General features: G+C 39.0%; 2 protein-coding genes and 1 pseudogene across 2 annotated transcripts; 1 reads left to right on the forward strand and 2 right to left on the reverse strand.

The window, feature by feature from the left end:
- On the forward strand, positions 487-1,631 carry LOC104767592 (annotated as a pseudogene).
- Positions 1,769-5,839, reverse strand: LOC104765593 (CBL-interacting serine/threonine-protein kinase 1-like). The gene is made up of 12 exons (XM_010489336.1): positions 5,345-5,839; positions 5,177-5,239; positions 4,023-4,094; positions 3,794-3,901; positions 3,631-3,711; positions 3,351-3,530; positions 3,047-3,265; positions 2,849-2,953; positions 2,641-2,757; positions 2,474-2,536; positions 2,300-2,374; positions 1,769-2,191 (listed from the first exon to the last, which is right to left on the reverse strand). The coding sequence occupies exons 1-12, from the start codon at positions 5,555-5,557 to the stop codon at positions 2,129-2,131; spliced, it is 1,359 nt and encodes a 452-aa protein (XP_010487638.1). The 5' UTR covers positions 5,558-5,839; the 3' UTR covers positions 1,769-2,128.
- On the reverse strand, positions 18,779-20,045 carry LOC104765594 (late embryogenesis abundant protein D-29-like). The gene has a single exon (XM_010489337.2). The coding sequence runs from the start codon at positions 19,914-19,916 to the stop codon at positions 18,978-18,980; it is 939 nt and encodes a 312-aa protein (XP_010487639.1). The 5' UTR covers positions 19,917-20,045; the 3' UTR covers positions 18,779-18,977.

The raw sequence follows: 20,255 nt of genomic DNA on the forward strand, positions 1-20,255 counted from the left end.
TAGAGAGAAATATTTGTTTGAGATTCTCCAAAAACATCATACGGACCATTTATTTTCAACTATGTTCCAAGTTTGGTCAAATCCCCCAAGCAGTAATAATACCTAGGCGCAAAGGAAATATCGAAATTAGTTTGTCAAGAAAAAACAAAAAGCATCTGATCTCTTTTGTTTTTTCTTTGTCGTCGTTTTGATCTACTACTATTGATACGAGTCTTNTTTTTTTTTTTTTTTTTTTTTTTAATATTAATAACCTTCTTCGCATTACCTCCACGGCCGGCTCAAACTCAATATAGAGACCTTGTGCTATGTTCCTTTTAATTTAGTGTTCTTTAAAAATACTATAGAGTCTCTGTTATAAATAGAGTCTTGTATAGATAATAAATACTGAAAAATTTGGACCCTAAAACCAAAACCCTAATTGTTTATATATATATACTGTATATAGATCTCGAGCCGTCTTTACCAAAGATCACAAGATAAACAATGATGCTGCCGAATCTTCCCCCGGAATTGGTAGAGGAGATACTCTCTAGAGTTCAGGCGACAACTTTGAGTCGGTTAAGATCTACTTGCAAACGATGGAACAGTTTATTCCAAGACAAAAGATTCGTTGTGAAGCACAAGCACTTAGCGAAACAGTTCGGGGTCCTCATGTTGAAGGACTATAGAGTTTGTCCGATGAGTGTAGGCAATCTCCATGATGAAATTCACAAAAACGTTGCTGCTCCATCTATAGAACTTAAGGAGGGATTTGACCTAAAGGATTCTCGTTCTAAATCATCAGACCAAGTCGATGTATCCGAAATCTTCAGTGCGAGGGTTTATTATTGTGCACCACCAAGGACAATAGTCTCGTGGCTTGGAACCCTTGTACTGGTCAAACCAGGTGGATCCAACACAGTTTACTTAAAAAGAGAAACTCTATGTTTTTCCTTGGATACGGAAACAGCAAGTCTTGCCGTAGCTACAAAATCTTGAGGTATTGGGATGATGGCAAGCTATGCAAACAAGTTGTGGAGTTTGATATCTATGACTTTAGCTCTGATTCATGGAGGGTTCTCAATGACGTCACTTGCAACTGTATCCCGCAACTAAATGGCATGTCTTTGAAGGGAAATACTTATTGTTATGGTTTGTATAAGGACAACCACGACTATACATTTTTACTCAGCTTTGATTTTACTACATAGGTATTTAAAAGTCTCTGTTTCCCATTAAAAGTTGCGGTCACTGATCATAAAATTATAGCTCTATCAGTTGTTAGAGAAGAAAATCTCTCAGTGTTACTTCAGCGTTATGATGCTCCAAAGGTGGATGTATGGGTGACTAATAAGATTGATACTAAAGCAGTGTTGTGGAGCAAATTCATTACGGTAGATATAGACAGTCCCCGTTGTTCTATGTTTTCGCGTTACGTGAGTTTCTTCGTCGATAAGGAGAACAAAATGGCCGTGGTTTGTGAGCCAAAATACAGTGATGAGAGAAACCACTTTGTATACATTGTTGGAGAGGACCGTGAATGCATGAAAATCCAATTTAAAGAATATCGTTTCTATCCTTATGTGAAATCATGTGTGCCATTTATTTTCAATTATGTTCCAAGTTTGGTTTGGTTTAGTCGATACAGATAAAGACGTAATTTCTTCAATCTCGTTACTCTTTGATTACTCGCTTCTTTGTACTACATTCAAGTTTCGACTTTAAAACTGAAATTGTTTCATTAACAAGACGCAAAATGTTGATAGGCCATGAGTGAGAGTAAAGTTAATTGAGACCAAGCATCATAGCATACTATTACAAATTTATATATGTGCATCAATGCATCGCATTGGGTATTTACAAAAATAAATGAAGAGATCTTCTTGGGATTTTGGCTAATAAGCTGATTTGCCACACCAAATAAAGAGCAAATACAAAGGTATTACTAGTGAATAAAAAAGCTCTAATTTTTCTTAATGATCTACGCCACGGTTTATACTAGTAACTAATGCAGTTATTTGCACTAATCATTATATAAATCGAGCTCCTTTCATATAAGTATATAAAGATAATGAATTATGAACATGGATGGTGTACCATAAGATAAAAAATATTAGAGCTATATCTCTTCAGCCGAAAATACCAACACCTATGTTACTATCTCTTGCTCCGACGAGGATGTGCCCACATCTTTTAATAGTCTCTCGTACAACTGCACCCAAAAAAATTAACCTTCAGTTTGCATCTTTGATATGTTTGTTTAGTAGTCAGAAATCCAAACCATTGAATCTTAGTTAAGAAATGACAACTTGTAGCCTACCTGTCTATACAAACATGAATCCCCATAAGATTTTCTTAGCTCAACCATGTTCAGTGACGGCTTTATCTCGAAAACCTATTACAATAGGATAACAATTTCTTCCATTAGTTAAAACATAATCTTTAAAACAGTATAAAAAGTGAAATAATATAATGTAATTAGTAGTTAATATACCTCAGCTGTTACTGATAAACCAATTTGACCTATCTGGTTGCTTTCTTCTTGTTTTACTTTTAACTGAAACAAAATGCAGTTCCATGTTAGTGATCCTCTACAGCTTTTAAATTTCCAAAGTAGCTAAAGAAGAGACAGAACGTGTTGTGTTTCTTTTGAAGACTCACCTTCGCATGTCTCTTTTGTACACTGTATCCCATTTCTGTTACCGTTGTTTCTATCTTCTCCAGTAAATCTTTTGCGGAGCTATTTGAAGTGAATCTTATTCTCCTCTCTGATACATTCTGAGAGTACAAAAAAGTACAATTATTGTTATTACTATGCATTATCTCAAGCAGAGAGCACATCTTTGAAACAGAGTAAAAGACTATTTACCTCTTGTTCAAAGAAACCGGACAGGTCAAGAAAGGAAGACATTCCGATTAACTGAAACGCATTGATGATGGTTGGTGAATCACTACCCTTCCCATCTTCTGATCCCTACACCATTCAAAAAAAAGAAACAGAGAAATGAGCATACTGTACTCGAATCAAATGCAATTGTAGTAAAGAGTTGAGGCGACAGATTCTTACGAGTTCTTGAACTGAGAAAGCATCATCGTCTGTGTCAACTTCTTCTTCGTCATCATCATCATCGGGAATTGAAGGAATGTACTCGTGTTTGAACCACTCACTGGCTTTAATACCAACGACTGTGATCCTCGTGACTGGATTTGGATCGAGCATTCTCTTAATCATGGTTCTTGCACCTGGTGATAACCATCTTGGTATTGGTGGGTCTCCTTTGCATATCTGAAAAAAATATTTTATCAAGTTAGTTTCTTCAATATGTGTGTCTTGACTTGGAATATGTTTAAGAGATGATGCGGTTTTTTACCTTCTGGTAAAGAACCGCAAGGTTTCTATCGTCAAAAGGAAGGCATCCGGTTAAAATAACATACAAGATTACACCACACGACCATATATCTGATGCTGCACCATCGTAGCCTCTGTTAGCTAAAACCTCAGGCGCAACGTAATTAGGACTTCCACAAGTTGTATGCAACAATCCGTCATCCTACAATGCCAGAGAGAAAATTAGCAAATGGATTCAACAAGTTATGTTTTTGCTGTGATATATATGCTATGGTTTTAAGATCGTGATATTTTCTAAGTACCCTAAAATGCTGAGGCAGAGCACTGAGGCCAAAATCGGTGATCTTTATATGTCCCTTAGCATCAAGAAGAACATTCTCTAGCTGCAATATAGGAGAAAAAAACACATCAGGGCACTAATTCTATAGGGTTTTCATGATTTGAAAGATAGTGAAAAGCACGAACCTTGAGATCCCTGTGGAAAACACCTTTGCTGTGACAGTAGCTGATTCCATCGATCAGCTGCTGAAACATTTTTCTTCCCTCTGTTTCTGTTAGTTTTCCGTTGGAGACCTGATCAGAGTTATAATCAGAGTGTGAGTTTCGCTTAAAATTAGTAAAGGACACTCGTAATAAAGAGGAAGCTTTGGTTTGGTTTGGGCAGAGAGAGAGGCTAGTAAGTTAGGGGTCTTACAATTCTGTCAAACAGTTCTCCCCCAGTGACAAGTTCCATGACCATATTAATTTTCGTTTTGCTAGCCAATACCTGCATGATGACCATGAGAATCCAAAAGATTAGTCAGAAAAGAAAACGAAAAGAAACAAAAAAAAGAAGATTAAAACTGGAGTTGCATTCATATCCATAGATTGACTAAAAGACTTAGGTGTCCACAATTTACAAGAAACAGACAAATAAAAAGGTAACCACAACAGGACAGAGTTAGTCACGGCCTCAAACTTAGAAAAAAGTGGACCACGCACGAATACGTGTATCGAATAGGTGAAATCCACAATGTAGGTTAGGTTGCTTAACCAAAAAGTCAAGACTAATCATTTCATAAAAAATAATTACACGTCAACAATAAACCCCAAAGATACAGCAATAATCATGTGGAGTATAGAATAAATTTTAAAAATTAAATTAAACTATACATAAGATCAAAGTGGGTCCACATGATAAAAAAAGGTTAAAAAGGTACTAAGATTAAGCAATGATAAAATGATTCAGCGACAAATCCTGCATTTTTCACGATTAAGGACCCACCCTTGAATTGAATGGAATAGGTCAGATTTGTGTTACCGGCCATCCAAGCCATGAAAGCCAGCGACCATATCAAAGAAACTTATTTTTTTAAAAAATATATACTCCAAAAAATTGTAGCTAATTGGGAAACGTGAAAAACAAGGTTAACGAACATGTGTTTGGGTACGAAAACGAAGACCCAAAAGTTTAGTACAATTTTTTTTTTAAAGGTGATAAAAATCGAATAGTCTTGTAAGGATATTCTCAAACAGTACTCAAAGAAATCCAAAACAAAAAAAAAAAGCAACAAACGTATTTTATCCAAGATTTTAGATGGTTTTTAATCCTCGTCAGCAAGATTTGATAGATGAAAAGAAACTAAAAACAGTTTACTAAATTTTTAATCTCAAACATGTAAAATACTTTCTGTCATATTATTCAGGTAAGTACTAAAAATGAAACAGAACCTACACCGCAAGCAAACAAAAAAACAAAAAAAAAACACGAACCAATAATAATCCAAAAACATTGTTATACTACTAGACTAGTCATAATCACGCGATAAAAACCTAAAGATTAAAAATGGGATAAGCGAGCTAGCGCACCTCATGTAATCGAACAATGTTGGGATGATTTAGCATTTTCAGAGTCCGGATCTCTCTCTTTATCTGTTCACAAAATTAAATATAAATTAAATTAAATAATTGGATCCGTCAAACTCGGAGAAAAATATAGAAAATGGTAAAACGAAAAAAACGCAAGAATAGGGGAACCTGTAAAGAGAAGTTGAGATCGGAGATACGAGACTTGTCGATGATTTTAACGGCGAAAGAATGACCTGAAACGGTATCTTTAGCGAATTTAACTTTACCGAAATTACCCTCGCCGAGCGTCCTCCCTAGCTCGTATTTCCCAAGACGCATTCCCTTTCTCACCTCCTCCTCCTTCACCTTCTTCTCCTCCTTTATCTCTTCTCTTCTCACCATCCAATATCACTCGCTTTTAATATGTATTAGACAAAAGAAACCAAATCGATTCTTGAATCTCCTGATGACTTATTTCTGTTATGGTATGGATATATAAGGCTCTCTAGCTCTCTGTGCTGTGCAGGAAGAAAGGAGATATATATATATATATATAAGAAAACAAGTGTATGTAATATTCGAAGAGACGACGAAGAAGAAGAAGAAGAGAAGAAAGTGCCGGTTGAAATTGAAGAGAGGACACTACTTCTCTTATTGCTTCCTCTCTTTTCTTTTTTTTTTGTCAACTGCTTCCTCTCTTCTTTTATAATATTTCACTTTTTCTTTTTTTAATTCCTCCTTTTATAATAATATATTTATCTCTCTTTTTTTTTTTCTAAAGTAATCTTCTTTGTTCTGTTAGCCAGATTTTTATTGGATAACAACAATAAACATATTAAATAACCAACAATATAAATCTAACAAACTATACAGATATATTATTATCGAAATATCTTTTTTACGTACTATTATTGGGGATAAATTATTATTGGTCAAATAACACTCCTATTAAATTGAAATATGTCTCAGTTCATTATTATAAGGATTCCCCTTTTTTTTCTTTTTTTGATTAAAATTATACGTATAATATACGCAAGAGTATATTGATTTGTCAGAATAATATGTTTTAGATAGGATGTATATGCGGATTTTTTATGTGTGTGTTTTGTGTGTTTGTACTTGTAACCATCTATAGGCCCACTTCATTTTGTTGCTGTTGTTTCATGTTGAATTTCTTTAATTATTAATTTTATAAAAGATCAATTACAAGAACTTGGGTTTAAGTCGGAAAGAAATGCTATATAAAAAAATTTGTCGTACTTTTATAGATCTTGTTACTGGAGCAGTTTTGATTTGGCATTCGGATTTTATAATTATACAAAGTAAATTAATCATTAATTTTTTTTTAATAAAATGTAAAATTATTCGAAAAAAGTGTTTTTACATCGAGTGCAGCGGTTTGTAGTATGTGTTTTGCAAATCATTTGTTTAAAGTAAAGTAAAAGAATGAAAGTAGTGAAAATCTTCTTAGGGAGTAGCAAACCAAATCTCCAAACACTATGTATAGCTCCTGTCACCTTGCTTCCCAATAGATAAAATCATGTTGCGTACATCCTTGTCTAGCCATCGAAGTAGGTGAGATGGAGAAGTAGCAGGGTCCCCATGACGCCTTCCATTACGCTCGTTCCACAACGAGGACACAAGTAGCTGAAATGCATATCGCAGGAGGAAAAGACGGTGCTTGCCGAGAGATGTATCGGTGAGTAGGTTATGAACAATACCCCAATCAGAGGAATCATTAATTTTTTTAATAAAGAACTTATTATATACATAAAACTACAATTTAAAGTCTAACTATAGTTTCTAGAAATTAAATTCGAACGGTCGAACCTTGCTTCAAGTTCCGAGTTGGTTCTATAGGCCGACGGTATTCCGTATTCATTGTCGTGGTATATATATATATATATTAAGAGATAAGTGTTTTAGTTTTAATTAGACGTAGATATTCTCGTGCATGATTGATTAATTAGTTAAAAACATTTTGTTACGGTAGTGCTTTCCATTTGGGGAAGAAAAGATAACGCTATCAGAGTTTTATATTGTTTCTGTCTTTGTAGACTAATTATTTCGGTTGTAGACTTTTCAAATTTTTTAATTCAATTCACGATATCGTTTAGAAACACAATCGTTTAGGATACACTTTTTAAGTTTAATTTTTAAAAATATATTGACTACAGAATTAAGATTTTTTGGTGATTTTAAATCTCATTTCTATGTTTTTGTCGGCTCACGTTTAGATCACATGCATGGTTCCATTCAATTTATATGATTTCTATCTTATGCATATTTTGTATTCAAAAATATCATTTTTTTTCTTCATAATCAAGAAAAAACCCCCAAAATGAAACCACACTAATCTCTTGAACTTGGAAAACACCATATATGTACATACTTTCCACTCGATATACCTTTTTATTGCAAAACATAGGTCCTAGATATAGAGAGCACGGATTATTAAAGATTTAGTGGTTCTTAGTTTTTTTTTTCTTTTTTTCCTAAGTATCTTCTAACATTTCTTTTGGTAATTAATTAAAAACAGAAAAAGTCATATGTGTCTCATGTTTCTCAAGGCATACCTTTCCCAATTTTTTTATATGAAAAGTTGTAGAGATTTTTCTTTTAAGGTATGTGGCTGGAATAAATAGATAAATTATATAGAAGGAGAAAAGACCAATAATTTAAAATTATTCGAGGCTCGAACGTGTATGAATGGCCGGTGATAGTGCTGCTGCCGGCTGCCGCCAGTGAGTTACTTATTCATTGATAATTTAGTCAGTGCGATCAGAATTCAGAACCTCTTTTTTTTTTTTTTTGTGTGTGTGTGTGGGTGTGTATGTAATATAATTTTAAATATTTTAAAAAGTTACACGAGGCACTTACTTAACTTTAAACCAAATAATATTTTATACCACAATTTTCTTATGTTCCATTCTTTTGTTTTTTTTTTCTCTTTAATGTTAAACTAAAAAGATACTTAACCATTCATTAAGAAACATTGATAAGTGATGTGAGCACGGAAGAGGATTCGCGACCAGGAATGACCGTACCGGACCAAGACGCCCAGAACGCTGTCGAGACGCTCGTTTTACTCGCGGGACAACATCGAGTCGATGCATCAAGGATCACGCCAGGAGCCACTACACGTTCGAAGAGCTCGTCTAAGACCGCAAGACAGAAGATCAACCAGTTCGTGCAAGCCTTTGTTCAGGAAGACGACCCGATCAAAGTAGTTCAAGTGGAGACCGTTTGCACGGCCTTCATCCTTACCCAAAGATGAAGGCGACCAAGCCGTTAGGATCATGACCCGTACTCTTTTTTCTTACTCTGGGTTTGTCCCACGAGGTTTACCGGAGAAGGTTTTAATGAGGCGACAAGTCCTAACGCAAAACTCCGCATTTTGAAGCCGAAGACATGGATCTCGCATCAAAGCCAAAGGACGTGTTATCTTTGTTTAAACGTTGCGTTTTGAACTTTGTCTAGAACTTTCTTTCGTAACGTTAGGGCTGTGTGACGTGTTTGTGGTTCTGTTTAAACCACTTAGAGGGCGACGTGTTCTCCATCAAAGGAAACACGTCAGGGGAAAACGTGTGCGGACCATAGCGAGTTCGCGTGTCCTAGGCTCCCTTTAAACCCTCATACTATTTAAACCCTTCTCTTTATTGTAAAATGCAGACTTGAATGAAATTATTTTCCCAAAGAGTGATTCTTTGTTTCTTGTCTCAACTCTCTCTCTTTAGTCTTAGTCCGGGACTAGCTTTTGAGAAACCCTAGTAGATTCACGAACTGGGTTAGTAATCTACTAGCTTGGTCGTATCACGAGTCGAGCCACCACTCATGTGTCGTCATTCGATCCACCCTCGTTTCCATTTCCTCTAGCTCACCAGTCCCTGGCTTGCTAGTCGCTGGCCATTCCCGACGAACCATTCTGTACTGCTAACGCATGTATAGTCCGTTCGTCCGTGAGTCGCGACCACCGTACCAACTCATGTTTCCCTCGTCTGTTCATCACCAAAACTCGTTTCCCTCGTTTGTTACTTCTCCCCTCTCTTCCCCATCGTTTGGCCCGAAGGAAGTTTTCGCGAAACTAAACGACCCGAGGACCCGACCTTCTGTCCGTACCGCGAGCCGACCTGCGCTCATATCAGCTGGTATCAGAGCTAAAAGGTTCTACCTAAAGGTTGTATCTTTCTGAACCCAGAACTCGCTTCTATTTGTTTAAAGTTTGAATCTTTAGTGTTTCTAGTAGTCTCGTTTGTTTTCCTTTGCTTAGTTAGAGTGATTGGTTTAAATTGTTTTATGCTTAGTATTGCTAATAGTTCGTCTAGATTATCATTTGTTCATCGTGTTCTTATTATTGTTCATCCTTGTTCTTGTCTAGAAACCGATAAATCGATGAAGTAGCTTGTTTTGCTTTTGTGTTTGTGTTGTGGTCCCAAAAGTTTGTCTTGTAGTGTTCTTTCGCTTTTGCTTTTGCTTTAGTCATAGGTTTCTTTTTGCTTTACTCAAGAATATTCGTTTGTTTTCAACGAGGTTTAAAATTGATCGGACAGCGCATCACGTACGGATCAAGACTCGTCCCCATTGACCATCCGTACAACCAACATGGTCGAACAACAACATCAACCGGAGATCCCTTTACCACCACCGGAGATCGGCGCTACCTTGACGACCCTTCGCAATGGCATAGAACGCTTGACCGAACGGATGACAGGTCTTGAACTCGCTAACCCTCCAAGGGAAAACCACTGCCCATGCGACGTCAACGACAAGACCCAGAACGGAGCGACCAATCCGATGAAGATTATGAGCCACGTCCGAGGCGACGGCACCGACGCGACGATCAGTACGAGGACGCACCACGTCCGAACGAACCAGGACATAAGATGGTGGCCCCAACCTTTGCCGGCAAATCCGACCCAAAGGCCTACCTCGACTGGGAAAGCCGAATGGACCACCTTTACTCCTGTCACAACTATACGTAGCTTCGTAAGATCTCTTACGTCGTGGCCCAGTTCACTGATTACGCACTTACATGGTGGGATCGTTTAGTAGCCGAGCAACGTCGCATCCATGACAGGCGGATCGCTACTTGGGAGGTCATGAAGGCCGTCATGAGGCGACGATATGTTCCACCGTTCTATCATCGAGAGCTCCAAAAGAAGTTTAGGAGACTCACTCAAGGCTCGCGGTCCGTTGAAGAGTACTACGAGGAGTTCGAGCACCTAAGCAACCGATTCCAAGTAGAAGACACCGGGGAGTCTCTCATGGCACAGTTCCTCGACGGCTTACAAGATCGGATCGCGCGAAAGGTCGAGCGACAGCCGTACCAAGGATCGAAGAACTATTGCATTTGGCGGTGCAAATCGTAGCCCAAATCAAGAAGAAGATCGCCGGTACAAGCCGCACCAGAGCTAAGGGAGTGCCTAACTGGTCACCGAACGCTTCGCCCTCCAACCGGCCACAAGAGAAACCAAAGACAGCCTTTGTCGACTCAAGGTTCAAGCCCAAAGAGCCAAACAACGACAACCGAGAAAGGACGACTAATGACATTCGGAGCAGGGATATTATCTGCTACAAATGCCAAGGTCGAGGGCATTATGCTCGAGATTGCCCGAACGCCCGAAACATGATCATCACCGAATCCGGACAGCCGAACTGGAGGAAGTTGTAGCCGAGCCGGAAGTCGGAGAGCTCCTGATGATCCGGCGTATCCTCAGCACCAGCCCAGAAGTGGACGACTCCAATCAGCGTGACAACATCTTTCACACGCGATGCACAGAAAGCGGGAAGGTGCGTGGCTTGATCATCGATGGGGGCTCCTGCACGAATGTTGCAAGCTCATATATGGTCAAGAAACTTTCTTTGCCAACTACATGCCACCCCAGACCCTATAAACTCAAGTGGTTAGATGATAAGACCGTGACCAAGTCCTTGTCTCATTTAGTGTCGGGCCGTATAAGGATTAAGTCCTATGCGATGTAGTACCGATGCAAGCTAGCCACCTTTTATTAGGGAGGCCATGGCAGTTTGATAAGGGAACCTCACATTCTGGTCGCACGAATCAGTATACGTTTGTACACGATAACAAACGTATCAGTTGAAAGCCTTTGACGCCAACACAAGTTCGTGAAATGCAACTAAACTGTGTAAGGATTCAGACCCTAAAATGAACTTTCTAATTGAATCTAGCGAAGTTAGAAATTCCCATAAGGACTCCAACCAAGTTTTATTGATGGTCTTTAGAGATTTGTTGGTTAAAGGGCTTGAAGGTTCGATGGATGCACTACCGTACGTTATACGAGATGTTCTTCGACGCTTTGCGGACGTGTTCCTGGACAAACTCCTCGAAGGACTACCACCGATCCGAGGGATCGAACACCAGATCGATCTAGTTACTGGAGCTCAATTACCGAACCGTCCTGCGTACCGAGTCATCCCGGAGGAAGCCAAGGAGTTAGAGCGACAAGTAGCCGAGCTCATGTCTCAAGGATATGTTCGAGAGAGCCTTAGTATGTGTGTCATTCCTGTCCTACTCGTGCCGAAGAAAGATGGAACCTAGCGTATGTGTGTCCACTGCCGAGCCGTGAACAACATCACGATCAAGTACCGGCACCCGATACCGAGACTTGACGACATGCTGGACGAATTGAGTGGCTCGAGCATTTTCTCCAAGATCGACCTCAAAAGCGGTTACCACCAAGTGAGAATGAAGGAAGGTGACGAGTGGAAAACCGCATTCAAAACCAAGCAAGGTTTTGTTGTTAGTGAACAGGAACTCAAGGTGGACGGTGAGAAGATTCGAGCCATCGAGGAATGGCCCGCGCCTTCCAGCGTTTCATACATCCGATCCTTTCATGGCCTCGCCAGCTTCTATCGCCAGTTCGTGAGAGATTTCAGTACGATAGCGGCGCCTCCTACCACGGTGATCAAGAAGAACCAGGAGTTCAAATGGGAGGAGGACCAAGAACGAGCCTTCAAAGAGCTTAAAAGGCATCTCACTCAAGCTCCCTTACTCGTCCTACCCAATATCAACAAAACTTTTGAGGTAGAGTGTGACGCGTCCGGCGTAGGTATTGGAGCGGTTCTCACATAAGGCGGCAAACTTGTGGTCTATTTCAGTGAGAAACTCAGCGGCGCCACTCTTAACTACCCTACGTACGATAAAGAGCTATATGCATTGGTTCGTGCCATGGAGACCTTGCAGCACTATCTTTTGGCCCGAGAGTTTGTGATTCACACGGATCACGAGACCCTAAAGACTTTGCGAGGGCAAACGAATCTCAAGAGGAGGCATGCTACGTGGCTGGAGTTCATTGAGTATTTTCCCTACGTAATCAAGTACAAGAAAAGCAAGGAGAACATCAGTGCCGATGCATTTTCACGACGATACACCCTGATCACCACCATGGACGCCAAGGTGTTGGGGTTCGAAAGCATTAAGGAATCATATGCCAACGACGCTGAGTTTGGAGATTGTTTCAATAACCACGGCAAAGGCACGTTCACCGAGTTCTACGTGTACGACGGATATCTGTTCCGAGGCCGACGTCTATGCATTCCAACCGGCTCGATCCGCGACTTGTTGGTCCAAAAAGCGCATAGCGGAGGACTGACCGGGCATTTTGGTATAACAAAGACTTTGGCTGTGCTCCAAGAACACTTCTATTGGCCGAAGATGCGAAGCAGGGTCGAGAAGCATTGCGGACAATGTGTCGTGTGTCGAGCGTCCAAGTCAACTACCCACTCGCACGGCCTATACACACCACTACCGGTGTCGACATGACCTTGGATAGACTTATCAATGGATTTTGTCCTCGGCCTGCCCCCTATAAACCAGAAGGATAGCTTGATGGTTGTGGTCGATCGGTTCTCAAAGATGGCGCATTTCATTCCATGTAACAAGAGCCATGACGCGGTGCAACTGGCCGACCTATTCTTCAGTCAAGTGGTTCGACTCCATGGTTTACCGCGAACCATTATTTCCGATCGAGATCCGAAGTTCCTTGGGAATTTTGGCAGACCTTATCAAACAAACTTGGAACCAAGCTGCTTTATTCTACCGCCGCTCACCCGCAGACCGACGGCCAGACCGAGGTCGTGAACCGATCCATTGGAGCCTTACTCCAGACGGCGATCGCAAGCAACAAAGGGACATGGATAGAATGCGTCCCACTCATCGAGTTCGCATGCAATCAAGTCGTTCACTCGGCCACCAAGAAATCGCCATTCGAGGTCGCTTACGGATTTAAACCTCTTATGCCGATGGATTTACTACTGTTGCCACCGGATGAGGTCAAAAGTCAAGATGGGGACGCAAGAGCCGAATTGGTCAAGAAGCTTAATGAGGAGGTTCGAGCAAACATCGAGAGGAGGACCGAACAATATGCACGATTCCCGAACCGCTGACGTAAACCTATGCTTTTCAAGCTAGGAGATTGGGTTTGGCCGCACCTAAGGCTGGAGCGGTTCGCACAAAAGAGGAAAGAAAAGCTTAGCCCGCGTGGAGACGGACCTTTCCAAGTCATAGAGAAGATCAACGACAACGCCTACCGCCTTAAACTGCCAGGTGACTACAATACGTCTACATCATACAACGTTACTGATCTTTTTCCGTTTGACGCAAGTGACGACGAAGAAGTTTTGGGGACAAAACCTTCTCAAGGGGGAGGGAATGATGTGAGCACGGAAGAGGACTCGCGACCAGGAATGACCGTACCGGACCAAGACGCCCAGAACGCTGCCGAGACGCTCGCTTTACCCGTGGGACAACATCGAGCCGATGCACCAAGGATCACGCCAGGAGCCACTATACGTTTGAAGAGCTTGTCTAAGGCCGCAAGACAGAAGATCAACCAGTTCGTGCAAGCCTTTGTTCAGCAAGACGACCCGGTCAAAGTAGTTCAAGTGGAGACCATTCGCACGGCCTTCATCCTTACCCAAGGATGAAGGCGACCAAGCCGTTAGGATCATGCCGTACTCTTTTTCCTTACATCGGGTTTGTCCCACAAGGTTTACCGGAGAAGGTTTTAATGAGGCAACGAGTCCTAACGCAAAACTCCACGTTTTGAAGCTGAAGACGGGGTTCCCGGGTCAAAGCCAAAGGACGTGTTATCTTTGTTTAAACATTGCGTTTTGAACTTTGTCTAGAACTTTCTTTTGTAACGTTAGGGTTGTGTGACGTGTTTGTGGTTCTGTTTAAACCACTTAGAGGGCGATGTGTTCTCCATCAAAGGAAACACGTCAAGGGCAAACGTGTGCAGACCATAGCGAGTCCGCGTGTCCTAGGCTCCCTCTAAACCCTCATACTATTTAAACTCTTCTCTTTATTGTAAAACGCAAACTTGAATGAAATTATTTTCCCAAAGAGTGATTCTTTGTTTCTTGTCTCAACTCTCTCTCTTTAGTCTTAGTCCGGGACTAGCTTTTGAGAAACCTTAGTAGATTCACGAACTGGGTTCGTAATCTACTAGCTTGGCCGTATCACAAGTCGAGCCACCACTCGTGTGTCGTCATTCGATCCACCCTCGTTTCCATTTCGTCTAGCTCACCAGTCCCTGGTTCGCTAGCAGCTGGCCGTTCCCGACGAACCGTTCCGTACCGCTAACGCCCGTATAGTCGCGACCACTGTACCAACTCACATTTCCCTCGTTTGTTCATCACCAAAACTTGTTTCCCTCGTTTGTTACTTCTCCCCTCTCTTCCCCCGTCGTTTGACCCGAAAGAAATTCTCGCAAAACTAAACGACCCGAGGATCCGACCTTCTGTCCGTACCGCTAGCCGACCTGCCCTCACATCAATAAGAGTCTGTGATTCTACGTGTTACAGTTCTAGCTTCCTGTCTATAGTCTGTGACTGGTATAACAACAATGAGAATACACGTTTCGTCCTACATACATACGAGCCTAATTATAACCTTAATTAAAAGATATTAAATTTAAACTCACAACCATATATACCATATAATCTGACGACTAGAACAAACTTATACTACCATATATGACAATGTTCGGAAGCTCACAACCTAATGGTTCCGTTCACAAATAGCAGAAGATATTCCAAATATATACAGTATATCATATGTGATTGTCAATATATATATAATGTTAAATTAGCGGACCATCTGTTTTGAAATACACAAAATCGGTATTCTTCAAGTTTATCGTAATAACATAATTTGGTCCACACCGAAAATAACAAAATTTAATACGGTTTCGATTTTCCTAAGTTATAAAACCATGATTTGGAAATATTAATGACGTGGTAGGGAAAAAGAGAAGACAAGAATGAGATTTATGATGAGAGTGGAAGTAGCGGCAATACCACGTGAATTCAACCAACCAACTGATGACTGACGGGTGTGGCCATTTCAGCCATGTGGTTGCTCTCTTCTTTCTTTTTCTAACCACAATTATTTTTATTTATTTTCTTCTCTAAAAGAGAGAGTAATCGAATTTTAATGTCTTTACTCAAGAGCAATCCTAAAAAATTTCTAGGCCTATAGACTAATCTCCTGAAATTAGAAAAAATCATGTTAAATTTCAAATTTCCGTGGTCAATGTTACTCGAATTCAGGTGACAGGATTTTTCTCCTTTTAATGTTTTATTTTTCATCGTTTTTTTTATCCTATGGTTACAATTAAATGAATATATGTTTAATACTTCTGAATATGTTTTCTAAGATTCATATTTATTAATCAAGCAAACAAAACAAAAATGTTACCAAATATATTTCTCAAGATTTGCCTAAAGATTTAAACTTTCATTTGCTACATTCTTTTAAATTGGTTTATGAGTCTTGTGTAAATATATATATATATATAATAAATTTCAACGTTCTTCCATGCACCTATGTTTCACCACAATTAACGTGATAAATACTATTAGGCTTTTATCAACGTTTCATCGTTTTAGGTAATATTTTATTTTTCAGTTGTGCAATAAGATCTCAGAAATCACGATTAAGTGTGATAAGTTGTCAATATTTTATTTCTTTTTACACCTAAGAATATATTTTTATGTCTAACAGTATATATTTTGTAACAATATATGGAATACTAAAAAATTTATTTAGGAAATTGTATAAATCATTGGAATATTATCTTTAAGAAGATTTTTTAGGATATTCTTAAGTATATTCATATAGTCCACAGATTGACCAATTAATCTATAATGTTTTTTTATAACAAACATATATTTAATGTATAACCTATTTTGTAACCAATTTATAAAAATTATATAGTGTACCAAAAAAGATTGTGTACTTCCGTTTTATTATATAGAGGATAAAATTGAATGGCGAGTCATTAACTTTATTAATTAAGGGTTACCAAATAGATTGTTACTTAGTTGGCCGGTGGATATATATAGTACTTCGTTTCTTGTGCTGTTGGGCAATGCCTAATTTGTTTAAATGGATTTATAAGTTTATTATATGTCTACTTTATCCAAGTGAGTTTTTTTACAGTATATATATTTGTAAACATATTTAGCGAATTTGAATTCAAATTGTAACACAAAATTAAACAACACTAATGCATTATGTGATACAGTAATAACATTAACATAAACCACTAGGCTACCTATCCCGTTCTAACAACAAAAAAAAAAGAAGAAATAAAGCACAATAGCTAGGCAATTAGAGTAGCCACATCTTGACATTCTTGACCTCAAAATTGGTAGTTGAACACATATAACATCTTGTGTGCCCATGTTGAGAGTGATATATGTTATATAATGGTATCTAAATTAATTAAGTGGCCCCTGTATGTATGTTTGAGTAGAATGTCTTCGCATCTAAATTTGGTCGTCTGAGTAATCGTAAGCGGGTCCTAGCGTATTACATATGATCTCTATGCTTTAAGCTGATGATTCATGATATGACAATGAATTATGAAAAGTAATTGATCCCTTACATTATATTTCACTCAGAAAAGTAATAATTATTGTTCTGTTTTTGACAAGAAAAACTAATGATTCTCATTATTATAGCATAAATATAATAAAGCTACTGCAAGGATCTAAAATTATAGTAATTGGATTCATCGGTGCTAAGTTTGATATATCTTTCTTTAAATTAATGTCAAGTTGCTTACTGTGTAATGTTCACCTTATCCCTTTTCCAAGTTTTCATGTTGAATTTTGTTTTAGAGGTTTTTAAATACCATGTTGAATAGTGGAGAATATTCTTTATCTCGAGACGTTAGCGCGCTTAATTATTATATAGAAAAGGGAAACTTTGCGATAAGCAATAACGTAAATTCGTATACGATCGGATCCTAGATTCCACAACATTAGTTACACGTCAATTTAGACGGTGTTTAAATATCATATTGTGGTTAATATTTTAAAAAATTTATAGGGATTTCCCAAAAGCGACCCATTAAACAATTCCTAAGTGGATAAACGAGTCTCCTTCTCTTACCAATCTTATCCAAACTCTAATCTACATATACAGTATTTGTCTATCAATGTTTTTATACTTATAAAAAAGAGACATGACACAGACCTTTCCATTGACGAAGAGGCAAATTCTGGTTTACGTCTACCCCAACAAGGCCAAATTGGTTGCTTATTTGATATACTTAATACAAAATCTATTGGAAGAAAACTGAAGAGATACAATTTTGGGTTTTCTACGGAGAAATCCAACTAAAAATCAAAAGGAAAATTACGCTCTACGTTTAAGGCTGGTACGACTAGTTTATGCTACAAATTCATGTTTCACTGTTCCATTTCAAACTTTTTATGAGAACGCATAACATCAACTTAACTAGAATAGACAGCAACAGATAAAAAAATAATAATTCAAGTACACGCAATATATGCCCTTAAAGGTGAATGTAATAATATTCTTTTGTGATACACTAATAATTAATGAGTAACATTACCAAATTCAAAACTGATGTGATGTGATCATGATATAATATGTTACGCTAAAAAATACATTTGCTTGACGCTTTATGCGAATCTCCAACCCTTGGGAACAAGAAAGAAGAAAGCAAAAAGCGTCGTATCACATTTTGACATCACCAAAAAAAGTGAAACTAGAATATATTTTATTTTTCACCAAAGATGATTATAATTCCAACAATTATAAGCAAAGTGGGGACCAAAGAGTTTTGTCGAGGTTATTAATATATTTTAATATGAAAAAAGTGAACCACCTTATAAGTTTAAAAGTGAACCACCTTATGATTAAAAGAGCGTAGTGTATTGTTATTATAAGTTTGTGATGTGAGCAATCAACTTCCTCTCACCAGCCACACTACTCGACCACTGGAGTGGGGGCAAAAGCCAGAACGACCCAAAAAGCGTAGTTTAATACGATCTATACGTGTTCTGTTTTATGTTAATGCATATGGCGAGAGATTCCAATTACTAACATATTGTACTTTAAATTCAATTAATAATTGGAAACTCAGGGCTTAAGGTTAATTGGCTAATCGGTAAATTAAGTTGGATCCTCTTCTCCATATCACGAAACGACGTAAAATCACAGCTTACAAACGTCGTTTGGAAAAATTATTGTATTCTTATTAAATAACGGCGTCTTTTTGGGGCTTTTTCTGCTTATAAGGTTCTAAGGATTGGGCCTCTCAAACTTACTAACGGATCCGAGTAGACTATTCACACATGGACTAAATTATTCATAAGGTGCGATATGTGTATATATCCCAAGAGATCAACATATACACTACGAAACCAAAAAAAAAAACATGAAAAGATTAGACCATGATTACATATAAAAAGATCATGAACAAGAAAACAACATCAACATCTCAACACTGTTCAACATATCGACGATTATTTTTCCTCTATTTTTTTAAAGCTCCGCTTCATCGTCGGCCAAGCTCTCTTTGAAACGTTTTGACTTGTGTGACACGGTGTCTTTAGCTTCCTCTGATTTACGCGCAGCTGAGTCGTAACTCTGGGACGCCTTATCTTTTGCAGATTCCAAAGTCTCATCGGCTTTTGATTTCGCAGTCTCGTAGCTTCCCTTACTTTTCTCCTTCGCACTCTTGCTATCTCTCTCTGCTTTCTCCTTCAACTTCTCCGTTTTCTCCTTAGCCGCCTTCGTCATATCGCTCGCCTTCTCTTTCGTTGCCTCAACCGTTTCCTCCAACTTCTCCTCAGCATCGCCCACTTTGCGTTTGGCAGCGTCCTTAGCTTCTTTAGCCTTCTCGGAAACCGTATCTCCCAAGTTAGGGTTACTGTCTTCGTTCTTGATTCCGATTTTCTCTTTTGCCCAATCTGTCCAAGACTCATCGTTCTCATCCCCCGACAAGCTGTCTTTGACATTCTTTGACTTGTGAGACACGTCATCTTTGACTTGACCAGCTGAGTCGTAACTCTCCGAGGCCTTGTCTTTCACTGAACCAAATCCCTCGCTAGCTTTCGATGTAGCTGTCTCGTAAGCCGAGCCCGCTTTATCCTTCGCCGCTCCAACTGCTTCCTCTGCTTTACGCTTGGCCTCGTCTTTCGCGTCCTTGACTTTTTCAGTCGCTCTCCAAGCGTCGTCTTGGACGGTGTGATGAGTTGCGTCGTCCTTGACTTTTTCACTCGCTCTCCAAGCGTCGTCTTCGACGGTGTGTTGGACGTTGTCTTCGTGTTTGAGACCGATTTTTTCCTTGGCCCAACCAGTCCATGATTCATCCTTAGCCGCTTCTTCCTCGATCGTAGCTTGGACACAAAACATCGTTGCAACAGCCATAAGTACCAAAGATACCATAACCAAACCGTACGCTTTCCTCTCTAACCCCATTCTTACTTTATCAACACTAAACGAAAACAAAATAACTTACAACGTAGCTCTCTTTTCTACTCGCAGGAATGAAGTATATGATCAGTTTACAGAATAAGATCAGTTTATTGTGCTGTGGTGTTCTCCGAGGAATGGTGCCTGTTATGTATTAGTGGAAAACGAGATAGGCTTGAGACGCGTGGCTAACCACGTGGAGAGTACCAGCGTCTTTTGGCTTCTCGATCTTGGATTCGTGTTAAGTGGTTCTTTACACGTGTTGTGTAACCAACAATTGATTTTTTGGAATAATGGTAAAATACTCTTTGCCGACTCGCGCTAATGTTTATAAAAAGAGAGATT

This window comes from Camelina sativa, chromosome 19 (genome assembly GCF_000633955.1).
Source record: "Camelina sativa cultivar DH55 chromosome 19, Cs, whole genome shotgun sequence".
NCBI lineage: Eukaryota > Viridiplantae > Streptophyta > Magnoliopsida > Brassicales > Brassicaceae > Camelina > Camelina sativa.

Coding starts and splice junctions, on each gene's coding strand:
- LOC104765594 (XM_010489337.2), bottom strand. CDS start 19,916: ATGGGGTTAGAGAGGAAAGCGTACGGTTTGGTTATGGTATCTTTGGTA.
- LOC104765593 (XM_010489336.1), bottom strand. CDS start 5,557: ATGGTGAGAAGAGAAGAGATAAAGGAGGAGAAGAAGGTGAAGGAGGAG. Junction 3,712..3,793: donor TTTTCCACAGGGATCTCAAG/GTTCGTGCTTTT, acceptor CCTATATTGCAG/CTAGAGAATGTTCTTCTTGA. Junction 2,192..2,299: donor ATTCATGTTTGTATAGACAG/GTAGGCTACAAG, acceptor TTTTGGGTGCAG/TTGTACGAGAGACTATTAAA.